The sequence below is a fragment of the Drosophila persimilis genome, unplaced genomic scaffold (genome assembly GCF_003286085.1).
Source record: "Drosophila persimilis strain 14011-0111.01,24,50 unplaced genomic scaffold, DperRS2 tig00000124-arrow-pilon, whole genome shotgun sequence".
Lineage (NCBI taxonomy): Eukaryota > Metazoa > Arthropoda > Insecta > Diptera > Drosophilidae > Drosophila > Drosophila persimilis.
In genome coordinates this window covers 12,465,456-12,485,090 of record NW_020825294.1, presented here as the reverse complement: position 1 = coordinate 12,485,090, position 19,635 = coordinate 12,465,456, and the positions used below count along the sequence as shown (strand labels likewise).

Genomic DNA, 19,635 nt, shown 5'->3' with positions numbered 1-19,635 from the left:
TTTGTTGTGTTTGTTGGAGCAGTACAGTTGGCAAAAGTGGACCGAGAGTGAAAAAATTGCACAACTATGATTTATTTTAACTCTGCTTTACCCTATGCCGAAAAAGGAGCTTTTAGGCGATCATTAGAATAGACTCAGAGGCTGCGGTTTCAGTTACTGATAAGCTGTACACGGTAAAAGTGGCATTTAAATACCTCTTGCACTTTTCGATTATTTTAATATAGAATGGGTTGTTCATCTGATGAAAAACACTTTATCTTTGATGGACCAGATTGGTTTAATTCTTACTTTCATGGTTTAAGAAAGTTAGGACATCATTTGACCCGTCGTCATAGTCGTGAGGGGGGTATAATGGTTTGTGATGCCATCTCTTATTATAGAACATTTGAAATCCAGTTGGTTTCGAGTAAGATAAAAGCCATTCACTACTCCAAATGTCATTTCCCTACTTTTCCAACATCTTTGAGACATTACATTGGGCTGTTCAGCAGGACAATGCCCCAATCCATACTGCTAGAGTAGTAAAGAAGTGGATTGAAGACCAAAATGTTGCATTAATGGAGTGGCACCCTTACTCTCCTGATCTAAATATAATAGAGAACGATGGCCTTGAAGATGTTGAATCATTGAAACATGCCATCAAAAACGCCAGGAGCGAAATATCCCTGAACTATTTTAAGTCCCTCTATAATTTAATGCCAAAACGAATTTCGAAGTCATTTCTAATTAAGGTGGCTACACCTATTATTAAACAGACTTTAAATATCATAAAAATACACTTTAACATTAAGATTCTGAAAAACTTTTTCATTTACATATATTAATTTTAAGAACTTGAGTCTATTCCATTGATCGATAAAAATGTTAACTTTTTTTAGGTTCAAAAACAAATCAAAATATTAAAAGAAACCTTTTTTATTAGTGCATGAAATCTTGAATATTACAAAAATATTTTTTTTCCAAATTCATTCGTATCTTGATTTCTAAAGGAGTTTTTTCTATAGAATATATATTGAGTCTATTCTCTTGATCGGCAGTGTATATAAGAACTGAGATAAATATCAGACCTATCCGACCGCGCCCACCCCTATCGCCCATATAACGCGCTATAAAGTATTATTGATATTATAATGTGATGAGTATTTATATAATTCTTCTATTAATGGTTATTTAAGACAATAGCCATTCGAAATGCATGTCCTTAAATGTTTGATATTTCAACGGCAACAAACCTTTTTTGTATAAACATTCTACATACCACGGCCTTTCCGATCCATTCACTTGTTCTTTAAATTTAGAACAATTACAAGCTTATAAACTCCAGCTAACGCTTTTTTAACACCAACTCATAGCAGTACGAAAATCTGACTTTGAAGGGCTGCAAGCATTTCAGGGCTTACGTAAAATCAAAAATATAAAGGCAGTTTTCCTAGCCAGGGTATGCATTATGATAACGAATCATTCAAAGGAGGGTTTTTTGTTCATGCCATTTCTTGAATATGGGCCGTCTGGCCCAATGTACAATGCCTCGAATCCATCAAGGGGTCGTATTCCAACAGACTTCAAGTCCTGTGTAGACTGCACTAGAGAGATTTTATGAGACACAACTATAAATATTATATCCTTCGCGGATGATATTGGATCCACTGGGATGTAACAACCGACAATCGTCCATTTTTTGCTATAAATTGAAAATTGCCAATCATTTGCATAATTTGTAAGGTGAACGAAGTCGTTCCTTACCTCTTAGGCGCGAGAAATGCGATCATTGGAATACATATGTACATATGTGCTACTCTGTGCAATCATCTCTCCTCTGAGTTTTTACTAACTCTGATACAAAATCGATTTGAATTGGTTTCTTTTAACAAATTTTAATAACGGTATTTTCTGTTTTTTGCTGTCTCAAAAACCAGCAAGAAGGAGATCACCCATGATCAGCCGAGTGTCACCTGCTGGCTCTGCGATTGCGTAGTGCTAGCAAAATGCACTGTGTTTTCGAGCCTCGTGGGTGATGATTCCTGACCCCACAACGCAAAGGTGGAGGAGTTTAACTTTTCTTACGCTATTCTCATTACGCTCAACAGTTTTGCAGCTTCGTTAACAGTAAGCGTAAACGTCCGCACACCCATCCTTGCTATAATTTCTTAATTCGTCGGCAATTAATGATCAGGCAATCGCCGATCTTTTTTCCCAATTTTTCAAAACCACCTATTCTCAGGGATCCTACTCCGGTCAGCCGTACCCATACGGTTTACCGAGTTGCACTGGCATCATCAGCGCCTTGTAAAAATTACCGCTCTCTGCTTCATAATCTTCGACTAGCTAAGCGGTGTTTTCAGCAGGTCCAGACGGAGTTCCTGGCTATGTATGTTACTTAGGTACTGTGCTGAAGCCCTTGGGTAAACTATTCATTCTATCCATTGATTCTTTATGCTTGCCTCGATCTGGAAGGAATAGTTTACATTTCCTCTTCATAGAACAGGTAGAACTTGACGCACAGAATTAGTGGTATATCTAAGTTATCCGCTATTCATTAAATGTTTGAGAAAATTGTAACTCCGCACATCAACAAAACCTAGTGGTAACCAGAAAGATAGGCCGATATTAGCATGGTATTCTGATAGAGGTCAAGGTGGTTACATAATTCCGGATCATTTATCGGAGGCGTCGTTAATAAAATATGCATTTGGAATGTTAGAGGAGAAATATTCTATGTTGCAACATTCCTTAGTCCAGCATAACGACAACATTCTGCCTGGCTATACCAAATATGAGATGCTAAGCAGGAGTCAACCTTCAAGACCTGGTAGTCTTCCAGAAAACCTGACGTCGATCAGCCACTGGGGCTACGATGGACCTTCTGCGCAAAGTGCATTTAAGAAAACCATAGCCCATGCTTGGTGGGATTTATGTGCACAATTTGGTCCAGGGTGAAGTAGACCTGACTTGTTGAGCCGCATTAACTTCACGATTCCTGCTAAATCCTCTAGCAACTATATATACCGTTGACCCTTCCGTTTTGTAGATCGAATTATTTCCTGCATGAATTGTTTAGGGTCTTATGCTCGGAATATAATAACCTCTACCGTATAATATCTACATATAAATCCCTTCCACTTCTTAAATCACTAATATTAGCATACCTTGCTCGTAGTTCGAATTAGTAGTTCTATTTTGAATTCATGCTTAGCTATTTTAGCAAGTTTCTAGATTTCCTCAAATAATAACCTAACAGCTATCTTTCCTGCATGTTACCTCACGCCATGCGGCAGCGCCCCTCGGTCAGTTGGGCGGAAGGTGGGCTGCTTTTTTCGTGGGATCCGCGTGCCAGACGGGCCACTTTAAGTTTATGTCAGCTGAAGTATGTTAGTTTAAATGTGAGACATTTAATCATTTCGTTATACATTGTCTGATTCACAAAATCATTATTGCCTTAGAGTAAACTGCTTAGGAGTGGACACTGTAGGTGCTGACCTTGCCGTTGTCATCCACAGAGGCGGTGGCCGCGTTGTAGCCAAACTGCTTTCCATTGATGTTGTAGTTCTCGCTCTCGCCAGTGGCCAGGTCCTTGTAGTTCTTCACGTGGCCGGTCGAGTCGAACTGTGGAGACAGAAACGCGTTGATTATAAATGTGCTCAAATCTTCTGTCGAGCACTACTCACCTCAGACTGGGAGGACCATTTGGACTGCTTCTCCCATTGCTTGGTCTGGTAGCCACCGGAACCGGCACCACTAGCCCCAAAGTTACCGGCACCCGACTCCTGCTGCTGCTGTTGGCCGCTGGCAAGACCGCCGGAGACACCGAAGTTGCTCTGACCGCCAAGAAGGGAGCCCTGGCTGCCGCCCAACAGAGAACCACTCAGTAGGGAGCCACTCAGGAGAGAACCGCTGGTTCCGGCATTCAAGGAGCTAGCGGCGTTCAAGGAGCTGGCAGAGTTCAAGGAGCTGGCAGAGTTCAGAGAGCTGGCAGAGTTGAAGCCAAAGCCCGAGTTCGAATTGAATGCGGTGTTGGAGCCGAAACCAGCGTTCGAGCCGTAACCGCTGCCCGTCTGCGTCTGCGCGACTTGGTTGCCACTCGTCAGGCCGCTGTTGAAGCCGCCGGCCGTGGATAGTCCGGAACCAGTGCTCACCGAGCTGGATGCTGCCTGCTGTCTAGCGGTCTGGTGTACCTGGTTGAGTAGCTGCTGCAGCTGCGAGTTGCTGGCTTGCTGGACGTTGAGTCCTGCCGAATGGCCGAAGGAGCTGCCAAGGTTTGAACTGAAGGCTGCGTTGGAGCCAAAGTTGGAGCCATAGTTGGAGCCATAGGATAGGCGGCTGGAGGGCTGCTGCTGCACAAGAACCTGGGGAGCCGATGCGGTGGTGGTGACCTTGCGCTGGTAGTAGTGCTGGGTGCTGGCTGGGGCCTGGACGATCTGCACTGGGGCCTGCTGCTCGACAATGCGCTCCACATGCTGGACATATTTCTCGGTGCCGCCGGAGGGGGCGGTGTAGAAAACCTGCCTGGGGGCCGAGACAATCTTCTCCTGGCGAATGTACTCGACGTTAGCGCCGCTCCTTACGGGGGCTGCCTGGACCGTATGGACAGTCTGTTGGGCTCCATTGACAAGCTGGGACTCGGAGTTCAAAGTGTTCGCGCCGCCAAAGTTGACCTCAGCGCCGGCATTCGAGTTGTCGGCAAACTCCACATTGCTGCCCACGTTGTGGGCGGACGAGGCTCCAAAGTTGGACGAGTGGCTGGTCTTGAAGGCGGCGTTGCTAGCGAACGAAGACCCAAACTGGGCCGTGTTCTGGGAGCCGAAGGAAGCAGCATTCTGGGCGCCGAAGGAAGCAGCGTTCTGAGAACCAAACCCGGCGGAATTGCTACCTGCAAAGTTGACACCAGATTCGTGACCAAAGTTAGAGCCAGCACCAAAAGTCTCGCTGGCACTTCCCTGGCCGGAGGCGCCTTCAGCGGCCTCTACGGCGCCCACGGAATCGTAGGAGCTCTCCAGGTTACCCAGACTGCCGCCTGCTAAAGAGGCATCTCCACCGACGCCTGCCCCTAGTCCGGCCGAACCACTGGATGCATAGGCATTCTTGCGGGCGGTCGCGATGGCTTGGTTGTGGGCAGTGTAGTGGCTAAAGAGTTTGAGCAAAGGATATATTAGATAAATCAAATTGGGGTGCAATACATCTCCTGCCGAATGATTTCTATTTTGGAGTACCATGTTGCTTGCCAATGGGAAAATTGCCATTTTTTTCAAAAGGAAACAAAAGCGTATTTTTCATCAACATTGCCACACGGCACTTACCGACTATGGAAGTCGTCTCGTTTGAGTCGTCTACCCACACGTCATCGTTGTGGAATAAAAGAGAGATCGTAAGTCGAAGCTCAGCAGTAATTATCGCCCAACTTACCCTCCCTGGAAATCTGTAAAGATCGAGACAAAATACCGCATTAGTTGTTTTAGAAAACAAGACGTAAAAGCCTCTTATCGCCACGTGTTTCGAACACTCAAATTACACAGGTCTGAAGGGTGTAGTGTAAATCCTCGTAGTTCATTGAGGGAAAATACGCTATGACAACACTTGGGATCCAGCAGAGATCCAGGGGCAAAGACGAAAAGCGTGCCCAAGGAAGAAAATGCACAACCACAGGATCAGAATGTCACTTTTCCCAACACTCTCATGCCTTCAATATTCAAAGATGTCTACCTGCAGCAGCCACGCCCAGGCAAAGCGCCAGTATAAGCAGCTTATTCATATTTGTAGAATTTGATTTTAGTACGGAAAACGTTCGATGCTCGCGCTTGAAAGTGTACTAATGAATCGAGCGAGTGGAATCGCGCTTTAAAGCCCAGACGGCGAAGACACGGCGCGATCACTGATAAGCTCCATATACCAACTCAGACTTGAACCGATTGATTCTTGACCTAGAGAGGATGCCACTCTGGGCCGCGGCACTGATAATGTGTACTATATTCCTCAAAACGGAGCTCGCAATTGGTGCAGAAAGCTGAATGATGAAAGTTAATTGCGACATCACCTCCCTATATAGATGCTTTACTTTACATTTGTGCCGGTTGGTTTCGCAGAACCTTGGTCAGCCTCCTACATAGTATATAGTTGCCATGTATGATTGTGGAAATGAGCAGATCATTGATTGTCTGTATGCTTGCAAGAGTATACATATGTGGAAGATGATTGCAATTAGCTTGAGCTTGAACTTAGAAAATTGAGAGTAAGGTGAAGAAACATATAAACAACCTTGAGCCCAGTTTGAGGAAGTACTAATTTCGTTCTCAGCGATTTAGATTGCGGCTGTAGTTATTGTTTTGTAAACAAACTTGGATACAGTTTTATAGCTTCCGGTAGGGGTTCGATGAGATAGCGATCAATTCAATCAGATTGGAAGATGCCGCCGCTACCCTGGAAAAAAACTATGGAATAGCTCAAATTTTTCGGCGATGCTCCCGCTCCCATAAGTTAAATATATTCTTGATCAGCACAAAGAGCCGGGCCGATATAGGCTATTTGTTGTGCTTCTACGGAAACTACTCTCACAGTTAAATAGGCAAAAAGGTGTTTCTACACTTGTCTGTTGGATATGTGCTCACACATAATCATGAATACCATTTCGACTAAGCATTATCGCTAGGATCGTATAGATAGCGCAATAAATAGATATATAGTGGAGGTGGACCTCAATAAATATGCAACGGACATTGGAATGCATCCGAAACCCATTGCACACCTCAGTAAACAATTTCAACCATCAAAAATGTATAAAAACAGCACAGTTAAACAAAGAAAAATCAGTCATCATCGAATACTTATTCTCATTCGTCCTGTAATACAGACCTCGTCAAAAGGTGGTGAGAGCTCCCGTAGGCCGCAAGGAAGCCCCCGTGGACTAATGGACATCTTAGTGATGAATACACAATGCACAAATTTGTTTCTTGCTGTTTAGCCATGGCTGCTTTATATGGTTTAATAAGCCCCCTTGGTATTAGATCATTTCCTGTCACCCCTGATAAGGCCCACCAATCCAAAGAAACGGACACAAAAAATCAAGTGAGAGTTTTAGTTGGTCTTTCCGACTGAATGATACCTGTTCATCACACTTGCGTATACTCTTCTGAATTTCATGGCAAAGTAAATTATTAGCTCCAACATAAAAGACTTGTCTACGGATGTACAGATCCCGGTGGACTTCCAAGCGCAAGGAGCGGGTCCAAATTCTCTTGCTAGTCGCATAAAGCGAAGCAATCACCATACGAGCATACCCTTGGGCTAAACGAGAACCACTTTGAATATAATCAGAAGAACGAAACAATCTAGTTTATATATATAAACAAATACGACAACTCGAATAGGTGTAAAGCATAGTACACAAGACTCTTTCCAGCCGCTGAGTCAAAATCAAGGTCATCTCAAAATTTGCATTTGTATGAATTTTGAATTTGTATGTGAATGTGTTACGTATGAGTGTGCCATGCCTATAGAAAGAGAGGGAGCAACTTTCTAATAAAAGAAAGCTCCATATTGGAAACCCCACAGATAAGAAAGTCCGCGAATATAATCGTATTTATAATAAAATACACATAATATATATTTTCTGTCATACAAATAAAACGGCCATTGGTTAGCTTTTGTTAGACTGGATTCGAGGCTAGCCAAGGCCCAGCTGCCGTCTGCCAGCTTCCAATAGGAGTCGGGAAGACTCTCGACTCTCGACTCTCGAATCCCTCTAAGAGTGCGTTGAGTACGAGGTGACTTTGCCATTGTCGTTGACAGTGGTCTGGGCGCCACGACGGCTGGTCCCATCGCCATTGCTGTGGCTGTAGGAGGAGACGGAGACACCTTTGTAGCCGCCACCTGAGGACGAGCCGCCTCCGAACCGATTCACAATGTTGGGCGAGGCCTTTAGAGGAAGGGAGGAAGGTATATTCATTAGTAAATGGTTAAAGGAAAACTGCTGCTCTGGAAGGTCCGCTGTCCACTCACCGGATTAGCGGGGCTGATGTAGGCCGTTTGGCGGTGCCCGTTGGGTCCAATGGAGCCCGAGGCAGCGGCGTAGCTGGGGGCATAGCGATGCGAGTTGTAGGAGCCGCTGGAGGATCCCGATCCCGATCCCGATCCTCCCCTGTATCGGTTCTGACGCACTAGATTGTCGTGGTAGGCCTGCTGTGCGGCAATCTGCTGCTGGATGCGACTGGTAAAAACAATATGGAAACCTATATTAGTATTCTGCTTAAGTGTCAGTGGAGATCTGGAGCTCTGGTTAGGTGGTAGATTGGTTAGGATTAGCTAGAAGTAATTACGTGTCGTCGTCGTCGACTAGAGAGGCATCCGCAGATGCGAAAGCATTGCCAGCCGTGGCCAGACCCGTTATAGCTCTACAAGAATAGATGAACAAGCGGTTAAGTTGACCCTCATCCCTCACTACAGACTACCAAAAATAACATCATCCCCCAAGACGGGATCAGTGCTCACTGTTGGTTCGCGTAGTTCTGGGCCAGGATGTGGTTGGTCAGCTGCTGGTGGAACAGGTACGGGTCGATGATGCCAAAGTTCGGCGAGTTGCCGTCGTAGTCATCGTAGTCGTAGTAGCCCCCACTGCCACCGCCGGTTCCCACATAGCTGCTGTGGCCCACGCCTCCGCCGCCGCTGTTGTAGGTGCCCGTATAGCCACCGGCTCCTCCTCCGCTGCTGGCAAAGCCCCCGGCATACCCGCCGGCGTATCCACGACGTCTCCGGGGCTGCTGGCCAGCTGTGGGGATTGCAGAAGGAGGACAAGAAGAGTTAGTTGCCCGCCCTGCTAGGACTGCTGGGACTGTACTTCTGACTTACCCGCCGACGATTCCCCGTTGAGGGCACTCATCACCACACAAATCAACAGATACTTCCACATTCTATTGAACTCGCATTGGCATTGGCGCACGGAAATTCGGTTTGGGTCTGATCTGAAGGGAAAAAAGAGAAAAAGAGAGACGAGTCGTGAAAAACTGGTTCGACAATTAGTGTAAACGAACCGGTTTACACTCTTAGATGCATATTTTTAAGATGGATTCTGCGTGTGTAAAACGCAAATGCGACATTGATCTAAGCGGAAGCTTATGTAAGCAGAAAAACACATCTGAAAAAGGCTGGGACGGGCTCATTGTTTCCCGACACTCTCTCACCCATCATTATCATTAGCAGCCCTCAAGGCGGACGCTATAGATCTGCTTGCACAAGTGTAATGGAAAGGGAAGGGGTCTACAGGGGCTTAAGGGGCTTAAGGGGGATTCTTGAAAGGGCATTGGCTTCCCAGTGCATTCCCGGTCCATCCATCCGGAGACAAGCCCAGCCCCGATGCCTATTCGTAACCAATAATTAACTATTTGCAGCAGCCAAATCGCATTTAATTGCCCTTACACGATTTTCCAATAATGAAATTGCAAAAATCACCGACACTCTGTGCCTGGGAAGGGGGGAAGAGACAGAGAATGGAGAGACAGTCCCACCAAATTGAAAACGGAAATCCCCAAAATGTAAATTAATGGATCTCCATATGACTATGTATATTATTGACTCAATTTGTTTGTCCGGCCGCAGAGAGAGGACCGAACCGGTTCTCAATAATTTGTTCAGCGTTTATAAATTGATACCGAATGTATTTCTTGTTGATTGTTTTGGGGGCCTTAGGCGGAATTTATATTCCAATTTGTTTATGTTCTTATTGGTGTTTTTTACAGAAGATCTTCCTACAAGTTGTCTTGAGAACGGGGATTTCTATCCGTATCTCTTTTTTGGTACTCCAAGTGCTCTGTTCTAATTGAATGGCTTTTGGAGTAGGCAACAACCGGTCGCGCAAGATGATTTATAATTTGGTTTTTCTAATTTCGGACATTAAGTGCTGCATATGAATTGTAATTAACAACTTTTTGCACAACTTGAGCTGTTTTGCCGGGAGCACAGTCGGAACAAAGGAACGGCACTGAGTCGCGTCGCACTTTAGAAGAACACGTTCTGCTACTTTGGCCTTTACAATGCCATGACATTGATGCTCAGTGAACTGTTTGATTGGGACACTCGCAGAGCATCATGTCAATCGCTCTGCTGATAAAGCACCGATCGCCCGCCCCACCCATGCACCCAGGCACCCAGGCACCGGAACACTCTACGAGTACCAACCACACCACATACATACTGAATCGACACTGGCCAACTACAAAACAAAAACTGCGCCACAAATTGGCAAAACCAACAACATTACGAGTGTACTATAGAGATCGCTGGAAGAGACGAGTCGGCTCGACTGTCCGATTCGGGGAGCGTTACTTCTGTACAGTTCTATTCTCAGCCCCGAAACGCTGCGAGCACCGACACTCCGATTCGCCTCCACTCACTTAATGATGTGCTTATGATTCGGTTCTTGACCAGTTTTCTGTCGGGTTCAGTTTGGATTTCGGTGGCGGATTCTCTCGACCGCTCTCTCGCGCTTCTTCACTGTGCCGCAACCGTGGAACGTCTGAGCCGGATCGGGGACCAGGTCCTCTTATAACCAGGCCGACACCTGTGGCTGCGCTGGCGGTGATGACGACGGCGATGACACTGTCGTTCGGCGACTGCCTAGAAAAACACTCGGTTTCTCGTTCGCTTGGAAGCATCAATGCGAGAGGGGAACTTCACTCCGATTCCACGGCTGACTAATTATAATACAAAAAAAAAAAAAACGTTTCGTCTGTTTTGCTTGTCTTTGATCCAAAGGGTTACATTTGGCAAAAAGCTTATAGCAATTTATGGTCAGTAGCTAGCAATACTTTAAAGAAAACATTTTAGAATTTTGTATCTATTTGGTGGCTTACTATCCTTCCGTATACAGACTTGTACCGTGGTGTATCCTAGCTAAAATTTAAATTTATTTATATTTTATGTTGCTTTTGCATTGTTTACCAATTTAAACATTGTCAGACCGCTCCGACCAAAATCCTCCAAATGGAACGATGGCCACATCTTTGATTCAAAAAAGGGGAGTAACGAGTGTACTTTTCAGTTTACATATATGTATTTGATGCATCATCGATTAATACAAACAGTGGATGATAAATAATATTTTTTGAAGGTGGTTCAACAGAGGCAGATCTTTCCCCATTGCCCTCACGGGATATCATTTAATGTTTATTTAACTTGCTGAATCTTACGATTCGATTAGTAACAGATTTGATCTTAAAATACTCGAATGTACGGCGTAGTGTATGTGGATTATACATGATTTCCAAAGAGCCAATAACAATAACTACTACAACCACCAGGCACTTGGTTTCGGTCTTGACCTCGACCTCGACCTCGATCGATTTTCTTCAGAGCTTGGACTTCTCCTGGGGCTGGGGCTGGGGTATGATGACATCGCGCCACCAAGATGAGCGCTGGAAGGCACCCTCGTTGGTCATAAATTCGTTTTGCAGATTCTCATACAGCAGGCCGTCGGCTCGGGCAATCACCGAGTTGAGGGCAAAGTCGGGGGGGGCAATGGCGTCGGCTACGCTCACGGCCACGTCCTTCAGCTGTAAACAGCTATCCAGCAGGAGCCTGCGCACAGCCGCGGAAAAGTCCTTTCCTTCGGCAAATCCGCCCACATAGAAGGTGGTCATGTGCTTCTCCAGCAGCCACATGGCGTACACGTCGAAGAGCAGGCGCAACACCTTGCAATACGCAGGCTCCACCTGCAGCCGACGCACGTGCTCCACATACCGGGTCAGGGCAAAGTACTCGGCGTAGGCGAGAGAAAGCTCGCGAGCTCCTGCCACCTGGGAGTTGTTCCGGGCGTCGAACTTGGTCCCTCCAGCCGCCAGCTCCCCCTCGATGTGGGCCGTGGTGTGGGCCATCAGGTGGCACAGCAGCCACTCATAGCACCTGAGCGAGACTGCAAGGAAACAAAGAATTAGTCAGCACACCCGACTAGGCGATCTTCCACTCACACTCCCAGCTGGAAAGCGGACTCTGAGCCACCAGTTGAGCGTATCTGAGACTCATGAGATGCTCCCGTCGCTCCAGGAACCTTACGCTGCCAATTGGCGTCTCCAGATCCTTGGCCGCCCACTGACGGAGCAGCCAGTTCGACGCCTGCTGGCCCAGCACGTTGTTGTCGCCCTCGTAGGTGCACAGGGGATCGTGATCGGTCCGCATCTGACCAAGCTTGGCAGCCGCCAAATAGCCGTGGCCACCGCAGGCTTCACGCGCCTCCTGAATGGCATCCCGTGCTGCCCAAGTTATGCGCGGCTTGGAGGCCGAGATCAGGGCATGAATCTCCGCAGCGTTCTGGGTCTGCAAGGAAAGCAGAGTTAAATTCGTTATTACAGCGGGCTGACTATCGTACATAGGGGATGAGGATGAGGGATAAGGGATTAAGTTACTCACCAGTATATCAAAGCCATTGGAATCCGCCTGGGAGCGGGCTATGATCTCCAGATATGTGATGGTCAGCTCTTCGACGGCAATCTTCTGCACACAGGCGGCAGCCAGGTAGGGGAATATACGGTATTGCTAAGGTCATAGAGAGGATAAACAGATGAGACACGCCTCCCAGGACACATGTAGGGCTCCACTCACGTGCAACTGGTACTCCAGGATGGCCATTTCTGCGCCCTGACGCTCCGGGCCGAACTGCTTGCGGACCGCAGCATAGCGGACGGCGATGACAGCGGCACTGCACAGGGTGTTGGCCGATTCCTGCATAATGCCGATGCGACCGGCGGAGAAGCTCTCAAGGGCGGCTCCAAGGGCCTTGCCTGGCTCTGCGAAGACGCTCTCGTAGACGCCCTCGGGAGTGACGTCGCCGGTGCGGTTGAGAAGGTTGTCGCGTGGAATGCGGTAGTTACTGAAGACCATAAAGCCGTTGTCGATGCCGTTTAGGCCGCACTTCTCGCCGATGTCGCCTACCAGGACGCCTGGATAGGAGAGAAGTGTCTTAGGATCGCGCACGGGGATGAGGAAGCCGTGCAGTCCGTGGTTCTGGCCATCGGCCGTATACAGGTTGGCGAAGGTCATGGCTACCGTAGCCGTCTTTCCTAGGTTTCCCACCCAACACTTGGCCGCCTCAAAGTCAGGCGTGTTGATCACAAACTCCTGTGTGCTCGGATCGTAGGTGGCCGTGGTACGGATGCTCTTCGTGTTGCTGCCGTGCGAGAGCTCTGTGATAGCCAGGCAGGTGATCACCTCGCGGTTCCAGGCCGCCTCGATGTACTTGGTGTGCTTCTCCGTTCCCATCGCCCGAATCGCGTTGTTGAACAGTCCCACGCCCAGAGCGATCTTCACGGAGAGACTGGGAGAGTAGCTGGCTAGTGCCTCGTTTATGTACATGAGGTACTTGGTCTTTGCGGAGAAGCTCAGGCTCTCGATCTCCCTGGGCACCAGGTCCAGCTGCTTCATGCGGTTCACCTGCATGGCGCACAGCCGCTTCTGCTCGTCCATGGGGAGCGTGCGCGAGGAATGTGCGAAGAGGGGGTCGCTCTCCAAGCGACGCCATACCTTGTACTGTATTTCAGGGGATAATGCAGGGGAATGTGCTTAGTCAGGGGTTCGCTCTGAGCGGAATCAGCGCCGCACTCACCTTGATGCGCAGTCCCTGCTCCTTCTCGAAGATCAGACGCAATCGTTTCCAGTCAAAGTTGGCCCGCTTGCGGTAGACCGATAGAGGTCCGCCCGGTGGCAGATCGGGAATAAAGCTGGTGTCCTCGTTGGCCATTCTGTGGTTTGGTTGCTGTGGTTGCTTTGTTTGCTGGAAGAAAGCGAAATCTGTCTGAGTTGAGTCGAGTTGAACTTTGGACAGCTGCCCGTTCACTGAGCAAGTGCGCCCTCACCGGCTCTACGAGCACGAGTGGCTTTAATAATTGCCCAACGCCGCTAGACATCTGTCTGTCTATCTTTCTAACTATCGACGACCCGCCCGCAAGTGGAAGCACTCCAGTCGAGCATTATCTGCAAGCGTGCAGTGGGCCGAAGCCATAGTAAGCCCCAACCTCAAGAGCAGTGTCTTTCCGTTGCAACAATTGCAAGTGCTTTCCGTTGCAACAATTGGAACGGCAATAGTCTAGGCTTTACTGGGGCTTTCCAGCAAATATGACCCTTGCGGACATTAGCCCTTTTCCGACTCCCATTCAGTCACTTTTCCTATGATATTTGGCTTTTAAGGAGAATCTTTCGGTAAAAAAGATTAGGAAATCTGCAATGTGAGCAGTAATACACCACATTGAAAGGGAACACTCAATAAATTACGGATATATATTGTTATTTATCTGTGTCACACAGTGCTGCCAGAATCTTCTAAGCTAAAATTGCTAGATTTGGGAAGAAAACTTCCTACAAAATGTTGTGAAAATTGCCAAAAAATTGCTAAACCATTAAAATTTTCATTTTCAACAAATATACATATGTATAATGGATTGTGAAACTAAAAATAATAATATTTACTCTGCATATTTGAAATGAACGTTGGGCGCGCGAACTCTTTTGAAAATTTGTTGCTATCTGTTTCATGGCGGCCAGCTTGCGTCAGGTAACATATCGATATTCTATTCGATACTACTACATCCGATTGGTAGCATATTTTTGGGCGTACGCGTAAAAGTCCAGTAGACGGTGAGCGCGAAATTCAAAGGTGTCGATGGTGCTGCCAGCACTTGGTTGTTGTTACGGCTCTATGGATTTAACTGGAACGCGGATAGGATATAATGCATATAACAACGAGTAAACAAAAGTTCAGGTTAAAAATGGAAAGAACCAGTTTTTTACATTTTTCCAAGAAAATCGATGCCCATAAAAGTGAGTTTTATGTAAGGGTTCGACTTTGCATAGTTTTATTGTATTTAGATAGGTATATAGTAGTAGTCTGTTTACCTGCTATAAAGCAATCAAGGAACAGAGCAGAGCTACAACAGAAATACCTAGTCAAACAATTTGCAGGTGCATTACTCCACCATCATCATGGCGCAACGACATAAGGAAATGATGCTCCTTTCGCGGCAAATAAAATCTAAATTCCCGCATCGCGCCTTCCGCGAAATCACCTTCGACCGGGAGGTCATCCGCGAGAGCATCAATCCACTGACATACGAAGCGGCTCGCCGCGTGAAGGGTCCGATCTACGAGGCTCTCGAGGATGAGCTGCGCTGCGCAGGTTGCCGTATGCTGCCGGAGTTCTTGCGCTGCCTGGCCACGAAGGAGCAGAGCCTCTTCGACAGCCTTAACATCCGGGAGCGAATCACCGACGACCGCCCGCTGCTCTACGCATTGATTGAAAATCTGAAGCAGGCCGAGCTGGCAGTGCTCCAGCGCAAGCTGAAGGGCCTCAAGGAGTGCTTCTCACTGTTCTACCAGACGATGGTGTTGCTGGAGCCCTACCGCCAGAAGTACAGCTACGCCCTGACCGCGGTGCTGGAGCACATTGTGGGGCTGTGCCACAACATCGACGGCCAGGAGCGGGACGCCGCCGAAATGATCGCCCGCATTTACCACACCTATGCCATGTACCTGGTCCGCCTGGGCCAGCGCACCTCAGCGATCAGCTACTTCCAGATCGCCATGAATCTTGTGCGGGGCCACGTGTGGACCGCCCAGGTGGACATGCGCGCCGGCAGTCAGACGCTCCACGAGCTGGTGGCACAGGACCTGGCGCGCCAGCTCCTCATCCACGGCAAGCAGATTGTTCGCCAGCAGCCGCAGGAGGCCATAGCCATAGCCCGCAAGGCCACAGTCCTCATTGCGGAAAGTAAGTTGTTCTGCGACCCTGGTCCGTGACTATCCCCACCCCCATCCCATCCCAACCCGTTTAGTTGGCAGGGAAAAGAACCTGGACATCTTCTGCGACACCTTCCTGGAGCGGGCCTTCTTTCTGATGGAGAGCGGCAACTACAACGCCGCCCAGCAGTGCCTGGAGCAGATCAGACCCCAGATCATAGCCTGCACAGACTACAAGTTCGTCAAGCTGAACATCAAGTACTACCTCTTCCACGGACAGTGCGCCGAGATGTGAGTAAATCACTCCAAAGTGGGCTGTGACGATTTCTCGCCTCTATTCAGATTCGAGAACCCGGACAAGGCCATATCCAGCTACAAGAAAGCTCTCCGTCTATCCCGCCTGTACTCACACAAGGACACTGAGGCTGAGATCCTGCTCTACCTGGGCAAAATATTCGCCAAGGACACGCAGAAGACGAGCATTGCCAAAAAGTGCTACGAGCAGGCCAGGCGCATCTACGTCGACTTCAACGACGTCCACAGCCTGAAGATGGCAAACTACCTTCTGGCCAAGCTGATGGCCGACGAGATCACTCCCCTGTACATGGCCATGCTCAAGTCCTCCACCTCGCAGTACTGCGCCTTCTTCAACCTGCGCCAATGGAAGAACCGCTGCCGTCCTTTCTGGAAGAAGCTCGGGGGCGAGATCATCAAGCAGGAGACCGACGACATCTACTGCCTGCTCGACGAGGAAAAGGAGGATCCCGCCAGCGACAGCTCCTACACCGGCCTGGACCGCAAGGTCTTCAAGGTGGAAGAGGGCGATGTGTGAGCTCCCCTACTCTCTTCGACTTCTCTGACATGACATGAAAATTCTATTTGTTATTGGTTTTTCCTAAGCGTAATGATTAAAGGCTTCGGCAATCATTCGCGGGGCTGCTGTTTTTCACGGCCTGAGCAGACGGCTAGCCATGGAATGTTCTAGGGGCTTCCCACTGAAGTGCCTTCAATTGGGGTCGTAAATGTTGAATGTATCGAAGCTAATCAAGGCGATGATTGAATATTCCCCACATCCGCATATCATATTTTTATTAACTGAAAAACAACGGCTTTGAAGTGCTTTTATGTACTGATAATGCACGGCTGCATGCTTTGATAATGCCACAATTTTAACTAATCGATCTGGATCAGGATATTTATATAGATGTGCATTCACTCCGTCAGTGGGCTGCAAACTTCTGGCCAAAACTGTATAACTCTGTGCAAAGTCTAAAAACATTGAGGGTCAAGGCCAGATAGGGGGGGAAATCGATGGAGAGACCGAAACTGCTCAGCGAAATTGATAAGATGGGCCTCTGTATGGGATTGGTGGATAGCTGGTCCCGAAGCAATCTCAGCTGTAAGAATCGTCAAGTGAGTTTGTAAGGTATTCCAGAAGCGGATTCCAAGAAACGGGCTAAATAGTATGATAAGGCGCGTGAGATAAGTGAGTGCAAAGAAGTGTGCAAAAATAGTACTATGATCACAGTTTGCCGAGCCAATCTTATAATTTTTCCTTTAACTTACTCTTACGGGCTCAATCTTTGTACTTTGACAATATGGCAATAAAAATATGTCTGTTGTACACACAAACTTACACACAAAGAATTGGGCGAGAATAGCTTGGCGACAGATCAGGCAGGGTATGACGCTCCTAAAAATATGAAAAATCTAGTTTGGGGGACCGACTCACCAGCTGGGTGGAACAAAAGCCAACCGATTGATCGACAATTAGCCGTAATTATGCCAATTATGATATGCAACACTAACAGATATGATATGGCCCAATGAATGGGGACGGGCACTCGCTCGGAGCTAAGCCATGGCCGTGATAACAGCACATTGTCTAGGTTCGGGCCCCGAGCGAGAAGACTGTCAAGTAACCATCCATAAGTCGTTAAGGTTTATGGGTTTCTGGGAATGTTTACTGGTTCATTTAAATTTCTCGACGCGGTTCGTAATCTCAGATATGCACTCGGGGACCGGCAACGCGCAGTCTTGAGTACATTGGAAAGACGCTCGAATCACTCGAGTCGCTCGATTGTTTGCCTTTACCCGATGCGATGGGGAGTCATGGCGGAAATATTTTCCAGCAAACTCGGATTGGTTTTTGAATTAATTGAAATAGAAAACCCAAGATAGGGGCGGGAATTGGTACAAACGAGAAGCAAGCAAATAAATATGTAAACAACAACGAAAGCTCTGGAGCTGAGCGAGCACTTTGTAGAGTCTGAAATGGTTACTTCTCCACCAAGGGCGATTCGATCGTTGCTTGCAAACATCTGCAGAAAGAACCGAAAATAACTGATAAGCTCCGGAAAGCGTTGCTCTCGGCAGCCCCCAGACCCCAACTACCAGCTAAACTGCTGCCTTACGTGACACTCTGGGAGGAGGGGCCCCGGCCACGGGCCACGGGAAACTCTGACATGCGCGACTCTAAAGCGCCGGCCAGGTGGAGATTGCATGTAAAATAATGAACAAAATAGTGTACACCAGACCTCGGACCCCTTCCGCTGGCCCACTTGAGGAGCGAAGCTGTTGCGTGCCGTTGGAAATTGTCACAAATCGTTGGACCCTCCCCTCCCCTCCTGGGGAGGGGTGGAGGGGGTGGCCATTAGCCTTGAACATGAAAATAAGTGAAAAACTTATTTTTACTCGTTCGCCCCGTTAATTGAGAGGCGGGACCCGACTCCGAGTGCGAGTCCGAGTCCGAGTCCGAACCCGAACTCGAACCCGAAACGAACGCTGAAGGCCCGTTAAACGAATTATAATGCAATTTGGCGTCCAACTGGCGACAATAACTACTGCACTGCTAATTTCACTTTTATTTACACACCACACCGCTGACAAATTAGCACACAATCACCACCCTCTCACACAGATTCAGATACAGATACAGATATGGGGAGAGGAGCAGGGCCATCTATTGGGAGCACAATACACCCAATTGCCAATTGCCGTCGCTGCTCCCCATTGTCCAGCAATGATTCAGGGCTTGGCCAGACCAGACCAGGTCAGGTGTAGTGATATCATGAGGACAACGATGACTACTACATGTTTGGTTAAGGACTCGGATTATCAAGGGCTCCTATTCCTACTGCTATTACATCACTGCGAAAACAACAAGTAGGTAGCAAACGAAACGCCTTGGCGAGCAGTAAGAGCAACAGAGAGAGAGTGTGGGAGAGGGAGAGAGGCTGAGGAAAATATTCCCAATAATCGCACAGATGTGTCTGTGAGTATCTGTGTTTATTCTTTTAGGCCTGAGGAGTACAGGTCACACCAACACCAACACACACACACACACACACACACACACACACACACAAGCACAAACACTACCACTACCACCAACCTGTAGCGCTTCTTCTTCTTCCGGAGTCACTTGATGCTGGCTGCCCGCTCTTTTCCGATGGAGCTGTCTCTGCCGGCACCGGCTGAGCTCACGACACACTGGGCTGGCTGGCTGACGGCTAATTAAACAAACGATGCGACGTCGAGTACGCACGTTCGTACGAGCTCACAGAACACGCCCACGCGGAATTAAAAAAGGCACAAAAATAACTAAAATACAACTAGAAGGCGGCACACGACCGACGGACGACGAGCGATGGGCGAAGAGTGACGCTGGAAACTGGCAACCGACCCGGACGATGGATTCTTTCCGAATGACTGCTGATTCATAACAAACGGACGTGCTGGGAACCCTACAGCGCTACAGCGTTTTATAGGGGCGCACCTCACGCACACATGCTCGTGGGGAACCACGCTTCATTCTGCCCCAATGTCAAGTGGCTGGTGCGAGAGCGAGAGCGAGGCGGCAAACAAACCGGCCGGCGTCGAGCAGCGTCAGTGTGTGTGAGTTAACGTGCAAAGATACAGATACAAAGA

The 19,635-nt window shown here is 48.0% G+C and overlaps 4 protein-coding genes across 6 annotated transcripts; 1 reads left to right on the top strand and 3 right to left on the bottom strand.

Moving 5' to 3' along the window:
* Positions 1-3,369: 3,369 nt before the first annotated feature.
* LOC6598062 (nucleoporin NUP145) lies at positions 3,370-5,765 on the bottom strand. Its single transcript, XM_002023119.2, has 5 exons — positions 5,698-5,765; positions 5,401-5,413; positions 5,295-5,324; positions 3,666-5,121; positions 3,370-3,603 (listed from the first exon to the last, which is right to left on the bottom strand). Exons 1-5 carry the CDS (start codon positions 5,744-5,746, stop codon positions 3,451-3,453), a joined length of 1,701 nt encoding a protein of 566 aa, XP_002023155.1. The 5' UTR covers positions 5,747-5,765; the 3' UTR covers positions 3,370-3,450.
* A 1,794-nt stretch (positions 5,766-7,559) lies between these two features.
* On the bottom strand, positions 7,560-10,490 carry LOC6597953 (heterogeneous nuclear ribonucleoprotein A3). 2 transcript variants are annotated; one of them, XM_002023120.2, is made up of 6 exons: positions 10,377-10,489; positions 8,836-8,948; positions 8,479-8,755; positions 8,307-8,381; positions 7,990-8,197; positions 7,560-7,906 (listed from the first exon to the last, which is right to left on the bottom strand). In XM_002023120.2, the coding sequence occupies exons 2-6, from the start codon at positions 8,894-8,896 to the stop codon at positions 7,733-7,735; spliced, it is 795 nt and encodes a 264-aa protein (XP_002023156.1). In that variant the 5' UTR covers positions 8,897-8,948; positions 10,377-10,489; the 3' UTR covers positions 7,560-7,732. The 2 variants fall into 2 exon arrangements, with proteins under 2 accessions (XP_002023156.1, XP_026842932.1); XM_026987131.1 differs by lacking the exon at positions 8,307-8,381 and having other exon boundaries at positions 10,377-10,490.
* A 521-nt stretch (positions 10,491-11,011) lies between these two features.
* On the bottom strand, positions 11,012-19,380 carry LOC6597954 (peroxisomal acyl-coenzyme A oxidase 3). Of its 2 annotated transcripts, XM_026987130.1 has the most exons (6): positions 19,100-19,380; positions 13,580-13,747; positions 12,580-13,503; positions 12,388-12,513; positions 11,949-12,294; positions 11,012-11,893 (listed from the first exon to the last, which is right to left on the bottom strand). In XM_026987130.1, exons 2-6 carry the CDS (start codon positions 13,712-13,714, stop codon positions 11,331-11,333), a joined length of 2,094 nt encoding a protein of 697 aa, XP_026842931.1. In that variant the 5' UTR covers positions 13,715-13,747; positions 19,100-19,380; the 3' UTR covers positions 11,012-11,330. The 2 variants fall into 2 exon arrangements, with proteins under 2 accessions (XP_026842931.1, XP_002023157.1); XM_002023121.2 differs by lacking the exon at positions 19,100-19,380 and having other exon boundaries at positions 13,580-13,813.
* On the top strand, positions 14,897-16,639 carry LOC6597955. Its single transcript, XM_002023122.2, has 3 exons — positions 14,897-15,736; positions 15,801-15,996; positions 16,048-16,639. The coding sequence occupies exons 1-3, from the start codon at positions 14,953-14,955 to the stop codon at positions 16,535-16,537; spliced, it is 1,470 nt and encodes a 489-aa protein (XP_002023158.1). The 5' UTR covers positions 14,897-14,952; the 3' UTR covers positions 16,538-16,639.
* Positions 19,381-19,635: the final 255 nt, after the last annotated feature.